This window comes from Sceloporus undulatus, chromosome 2 (genome assembly GCF_019175285.1).
Source record: "Sceloporus undulatus isolate JIND9_A2432 ecotype Alabama chromosome 2, SceUnd_v1.1, whole genome shotgun sequence".
NCBI lineage: Eukaryota > Metazoa > Chordata > Lepidosauria > Squamata > Phrynosomatidae > Sceloporus > Sceloporus undulatus.
The window spans coordinates 95,086,574-95,093,763 of NC_056523.1; the positions used below are offsets into that span (position 1 = coordinate 95,086,574).

General features: G+C 41.4%; 1 protein-coding gene across 8 annotated transcripts in view; it reads right to left on the reverse strand.

Annotated features, from left to right (window-relative positions):
- MYOT (myotilin) overlaps positions 1-7,190 on the reverse strand; it is a 69,340-nt gene that overhangs the window by 17,930 nt on the left and 44,220 nt on the right. For 3 of the 8 annotated variants that reach the window (XM_042453487.1, XM_042453488.1, XM_042453486.1), the window contains exon 9: positions 583-1,176. The exons of 1 other annotated variant lie outside the window; for it this stretch is intronic. In XM_042453487.1, coding sequence (XP_042309421.1) covers positions 583-1,176 — 594 coding nt within the window. Of the gene's footprint in view, positions 1-582; positions 1,177-5,612; positions 5,859-7,190 lie in introns of those variants that run through there. 4 more of the 8 variants (XM_042453494.1, XM_042453493.1, XM_042453491.1 and 1 more) reach the window with 3 other exon arrangements.

Consider the following 7,190-nt stretch of genomic DNA (forward strand, 5'->3'; position numbering starts at 1 on the left):
TAAAGCCAATTAAAATGCCAATCATATTCCAGATCAGATTTTAAAAAACAAACAAATCTAGGATAGCATCATACATTTAAAAAACTGAAATGAAACAAAATATATTTATTTGTGTTAAAACAAAGCTGTTTTTGTTAATTAAAGTAAACCTGATCAGACATGGTAAAATTTTTACATAGCCAGCTAGTTTGCACTGTAAAATGAGATAACTGATTCATTTTTTAAAGTCATAGTGATGGGAATTCATATTTTAGGCATTTGGTGCTTTGTACAGTACTTGCATTTTTTTACCCGGATCTTGCCTTTCCTCATATTAGGTTTTGAAAATATTAGATGCCAAATACTTCCATCTCTTAACATTTGGGGAAGTAAAGAGAAGACCCAAGCGAAGGAGACTTCTTACAGTAAAGGGCACTCAAAGGCTTAAGGGCACTCAAAAGCTTCCCCTCTTAATTCCTATGTCTATATCCAACACTTATGTTGAGTACAATTATCCAGAATGAGGCAAGACAGGAGAACACAGAGAAAGTTTCAAAAGGTGGACATATACACAGTTCAAAGCAAGGGAAAGAACATACTTACTTTGACTCCACTGAGGGTGGACCTTGGCTATTATAATCAAAGTGGGAGGGCAACACGGAGCAAAGGAATGCTGCAGGGGACTGGTTATGCATGGATGAAATCCTCTGCCCAGATGTTGAGCTAGCAGGAGACTGCGCAGACGCGGGTGTTACGGGGAATGAAGCACTATATGAAGGTGAAGAGAGTGAGATTGGCGAGCTCAGTGATGAAGAGGAGGAAAACTTCTTCTCGTTAGGGTTACAAGGCTGGATTAGAATGGAAGACTGCTTGGTTTGCCTGCTTGGGGGAGCAGTGGAAGCTTCTGGTCCTGGCGGTTGTGCTTTCCCTTGATAGGTATTCTGAGACTGGATAAAGTGTTTTGGACGCTCATAGTTAAACATGCTTGGTTGATACATAGAGGACACAGATGGGAGGTTACTGACACTCATGGGGATGCTTTCACAATTGTCCTGTGTTATAGAAGGTGACAATGAGTATTGAGTAGGTGCCTGGTAAGAACTGGATGGTAAATTTTGTGGCCTTTCTTGGCTAGGTTCCTGGCTGGACAAGAGCGCCTGCCTCAGCAAAGAGTGGCTCTCTTGATGATGATAATCCCTTTAGGAAACAATACAAATAAAACATAAAATAAATTGCATGCCACAAAGGTTATGTAGAGTCATCAAATTAGAAGGGAACCAATGGATAAAGGAAGTCAAACCCTGTCAAAGCACGATATCCCGCATTTAAGAGTACCCCTGAAAAATTCTTCTCCTGATAGCTTGTTATTTTTAAAAGCTACTATTTTAAAAAATGCTTGAACATTCAGCTCTTCTGAGATAAACTAGTGAATGTTGACAGACACTTAAAGCTATTGTCAGTGTACAGCTGTGTTTTAATACACATACCATACACATACTTGCCCATGATCCTTCAGGGCAAAAGGCTATCTCCTATTAATCTACATGTCACTTAAGCATAAAATTAACCCTTGTCCACTGCAGTTAATGGAACCCAAAAAATCAGCTTCTTCTACTGTTTGACAGCCATGGTCACCCCCAAAAGATAAATCTTGTCCATTAAATTATCTAAGTGCTCAATATGCAATGCAGTGGTTTACTACCATTTGGTTCTCCAAATGACCATGATTAAATGCACAGTACAGGAAATACTGGTGACAACTGTTGAACTCACTGCCTCTTCTAGTTTTTCTAAAGAGGCATCACAATTTGCGTGGAACAAAAAGGAATGTATAATGAACAGATGGCAAAGAGCTCATCACCAATTCCCCTTCATTACAAGATAAGCCTCTAGCTTTCATGGGTCACAAAATAGCCTTGAAATTTTTAACATAAACCCACCAGCCAGAAATCTAAGACAATACTGAAGTGCATTAAATGTTCCAGTGCAACCTACTGAAAGGACTTGTACTCAGGTTTATGCTATATATTCTTTAAGCCAAGAATGGGCAGATCAGAATCCCTGATAGATCTTTGCATTATCTGCAGTAGATCAGCAGGAGTTTCTGGCTCCCAGTTACTTAATGACAACAAATTGATTCCTTACCCATTTCATTGTACTATCAAAACCAAGAAAGATTAGATTTTGGTTTAGAAAGACTGCGGTCTCTGTTTTGGTCACTCAAAACAAATTGCTGAGCTAAGAATTCTTTAAGTGTGTATCTTTACACCAGGCTCTGGTGGATGGATCCCAGGACTCTAGTAAAAAACAAACTAGATTCAGCAGAGTGCTCATCCCTAACATTATTACTATATCATGGATCCTCTCTAATATATTGTGTGAACCTTCCAAACTTCTTTATAGCTATTGATGCAAGATCTAGTCATATTATGAGTTCAAGTCCCACTGAAATCAATAGAGAGCAGTTTTGCTTATCTCTGGATTATGTTCAAACCTGCCAAGTTATGGGTGTGGGACTATGTGTGTGTGTTTAGGAAAGAAACTTAAGATTATTAATTTAAAATAGTTATTTGACACCAGTGGGTTATTTTGAGACATATGTGTCTATCAGATTAGAGCCCAATTTTCTAAACAATTTTTATAGTATCACTGAAATAAATGACCAACCAGTCAGAAGATTTTTTTAAATAAAAAAAATTAACGACAATTTCCTGTAACACACTAAGAAAGTTTATGTATGAAAGCTTGTGTTACTACTCCTACTCCTATTATTACTATTTGTACCGTGCCTTTATCTCAAAATTGTATAGAATGCAGTTAAAAACATTCAAAAAGTTAATATCAAAATAGAGTGAAACTTTTCACAGTATTAAAACAATTCAAACCTCCAGTTAAAAGAATAAAATGTGATGAAAAGGACCAAAAGGAAATAAAAGCAGTTCAGTTTAAAATAATACCGTGCTCTCTAGCCCATTTTTTTGTTAAAAAAACTTTGTTGTAAAAGTCTGTGAGATTAAATAGGGTTTTGCTTGTCAAGAGAAGGAGAGCAGGGAAGGAGCCATTTTTGGTCTCCCTGGGAAGTGAGTTTGAGAGTCTAGGGGCAGCCTCCAAGAAGGCCCTCTCTCATGTCCCCACCAACTATGGTGGGACTGAAAAAAGGCCCTCTTGGGACCTGGGGAGATTTATAAAGGGAGATACAAGGCCCAAACAGACAGGCCAAAATAAAGAACGCTGCTTCAGGTCACTTTGGAGGTATGCTGTTTATATGATGCATGCATCCTGAGAGGCTGGAAGCCATGCCAAAGCCGCACTCCAGCCCTAAGGAATGGAGTGCAACTTTGGTGCAGCTTCTGGTCTCTTTAGATGCGTGTGCCATTTAAACAGCATACCTCCAAAGTGACCCGAAGCAGCTTTATTTTGGCCTGTCTGTTTGGGCCTACAGTCTGACAGATAGGCTGGACTTGAGCCATATCCTGGACCTGAGCCATATGTCCACACACATATGAATTCATATTAAAAAATTGTAGGCATCTGCAGTTACAGAGCTAGAACAATGCCACCACGGTGGGGGCGCTTTCCATAGCCACACCTGAGCTACTGCTGAGACCTGTCCATGACTGCCTACAAAAGATCACATCCAAAGACAACTAAGGTATCTTCCCATGAGTCAGAAAGTATTCTATTAGCCAAAAACATGAGAGAATTTTTACTTATAATTCGAGGAGCAAAAATCAGGGAGAGAACCCCTTGAATAACCACCATACAACTTATACTGTATGTTGCTGGAAAACCATTTAAACCATTGGTAGGGCAAATTTTACATATTTACATGCAAGAAAATGTCCATGTCCAAAAAAGAAACGGAAGAGTTTTAGGTATCTATCACATTAGAGCCTAATTTCTAACAGTATCACAATATGAAGGGCCAAGGTTGAGTAGAGGAGTGGCAGTGGACAGGGTGGTTAACCCTTTCTCCATCCCTTGCTTTTCCCCCTTGAAATCCCTCCCACCAGCTGTTTTCCCTCTGCAGGATTCCAGATCAGCTGTTTTGCTACTATATATATATACAGTATATATATATACTGTATATATATGTATCTGTAAGTACAGTATGTGGTCTTCCTTTCATAGGAGAACATAAAAGTAGGTTCCATGAGTTCATACATTCCTCCAAGAGATCAAATTATTAGGAAAATAGGGAACTTAAGTATTTTGTTTGTTTGTTTTCTTTTGACCTCAGAAGTTGCAAATAAGTTATAGATAGCTGCTTATCTATTCAGGGTTAATGATGAATAGAGTGTCCTAGTGCTATGGGGACCAGGGTTTGATTCCCAACTCAGCCTTAAAAGACACTGGGTGACCTTGGGCAACTCACAATCTCTCATCCGCAAGGGAAGGCAACAGCAAATCTCCTCTGAACAAACCTTGCCAAGAAAACCCCATGAAAACCCTTAGGGTTGCCATAAGTCGGAAATGATTTGAAGGCACATAACTCACACAAACATTTTTTTTAAAACAGCAATCTTTCTCCCCTCCCTGCAGAAGACATTGCAAAAAGAGAGAGACTCAAATAGGATCTTAGAATAACCTTCAACCTGGCCTTTAAAAAACAGGTGGAATATTACAGCATTACCCCAACCCTAAAAGGAAACCCCCTGCAACAACCTTTTTGCAACATCTCTTGCACAGTCCCACACCTGCACAACCTGAGCCAGAGTGTGAGAACCTATAGTAGTCTAACCCCAAGAAAGGTTCACCTTAGGCTGCATCCACACTGCAGAAACAACCCGGTTTGACACCACTTTTAACTGATGTGGCTCAATGGTATGGAATCCTGGGACTTGTAGACTTGCTCTGGCGCCACAACAAACTACAAATCCCAGAACGCTATAGCATTGAGCCACGGCAGTTATAGTGGTGTCAAACCCGGTTCTTTCTGCAGTGTGGATGCAGCCTAAGGGTTGCCATACGGCTTGGAGACACAAAAACCACAACAGTTAGACTTTGCTACTGACAAACACAAAACTTTAAAAAAAACCAAATTAAAACCCAACCACTAAGTTTTGCAACACAAACAGGTGCAACTTTTCCTGAAAGACAGGCTTCCAGTGTCCCAAGCATCCAGCACCAGCCTCATAATAATCCTAAATCTCCATCTTCAGGAGTTAAAGTTTGCTCAAGTTCCCCAGAAACAAAGGGGCTTCTTATTAGGGCTGGAGCCCAGCGCCTTCCTTGCAGACTCGGGGCTCAGGAGACCGACTTCATCACATCCCTTCCTGAACCCTCGAGGGCTGCATCCGCACTGCAGAAATAATCCGGTTTGGCACTACTTTTTTTTTTTATAAACTGCTGGGGTTCAATGCTATGCAATCCTGGGCAAAGTGGCGCCAGAGCTGAGCCTTCCTGATCCAAACAGAGAACCCCACACAACAGACTGAGGCTGCGTCCGCACTGCAGAAAGAATTACGCCTGGCACCACTTTAACTGTCAAGGCTCAGTGCTGTGAGCTTTGCAGTGCCAAAGCGGGTTATTGGTGCAGTGCGGATGCAGCTGCTATAGAGGTGATGAAACATTAAAAATAATACAAAGGCAAGAAGGGAGAGGGAGGAAGGGAGGGAAGCGTGCCTTCTTACCTATCAGCCCGAGAAGGGGTTTTTTAGCCAGCTTTGGGGAAGGGGAAAGGGAAGCCAGCCCTTCATTCCTCCCTAAAGACAGCTCTGGCTGCGCTCTACTGCGGAGCCTTCTTCCTTCCAGTAGTCCAACTCAGGGCCAGGGAGCTTTATGGGCAGCCAAGGAGGGACCTCGGGGGACTCCCACCCAGCCCAGGCTGCCAGAATAAAAGTCTCCCCTCCAGCCAGGACCCCAGCTTTGGTGGGGCAGCCGGCGGGGACAGACCAAGGGAGGCCCTCCTTGGGAGACTCTGGGGCCCAGGGGGAGGGGGCCAGGGGGGGTCCTCCTCCTCCTCCTCCTCCTCGCCACATGGAGGGCCTCCCAGGAAAAGATGGAGGGCAGGGCCAGGCCAAAGCTTAACAACAACAAAAAGAAAACAAACGCCCATAAATGTAAATTCAAGAAAATGGAGGACAGGGCCACACAAAAGCTCAAAACACACCCCTACAAGTGTAAATTCATGCTGCTTAGTCGTAGCTCAAAATGGAGGACCTCCAAGAAAAATGGAGGGCATCGCCACATAAAAGCTAAAAACACCCCTGTGAGTGTAAATCCCATGTTTCTTGGTGATGCTCAAAATGGAGAGCAGTCAAGAAAAATGGGGGGACAGGAGGACCACATAAAAGCTAAAAGCACTCCCTCCAAATGTAAATTCGTGCTGTTTAGGGATACTTAAAATGTTGGACAGTCAAGAAAAATGGGAAGACAGGACCATGTAAAAGCTAAAACACTCACACAGAAATGTAAATTCGTGCTTCCTAGTCATGCTCAAAATGGAGGGGCTTCAAGAAAAATAGAGGGCATTACCACAGAAAAGCTAAAAACACAGCTAGGAATATAAATTAATGCCTCTTACTACTCAGGCTCAAAATGGAGGACCTTCAAGAAAAATGGAAGAGCACATAAAAGCTAAAAACACAACTAAAAATGTAAATGCATGCTTCTGAGTGATGCTCAAAATGGCAGACCTCCAAAAAAATGGAGAATAGGACCACTTAAAAGCTAAAAACACTCTTGTAAATGTAAATTCATGCTTCCTCCTAGTCATGCTCAAAATGGAGGGACTTCAAGAAAATGGAGGACAGGGCCACATAACAGCTAAAAACACTGCCATGAGTGTAAATTCATTCTGACTAGAGATGCTCAAAATGGAGGATAGTACCACATCAAAGCTAAAAACACTCCTATAAATGTAAATTCATGCTTCTTAGTGATGCTCAAAAAGGGCAGACCTTCATAACGTGTTCAGATTGCTATTGGATTATACTTACAATTCCCCTTGTCTGATAAACTCCTTAGTAATGCTTAAAATGGACATTTTGGGATTCCTCCTGGGAGAAGGCTGACATGGAAGACATGTCTTGAAAAAGGAGGACACCTGGTGACACTGATTAAGAAGCATGAATTTACATTTATATGATTGTTTTTATATTTTATGTGGTCCTGTCCTCCATTTTTCTTGGAGGTCTGCCATTTTTGAGCATCACTCAGAAGCATAAATTTACATTTATAGTTGTGTTTTTATAATAAATAATAATAAA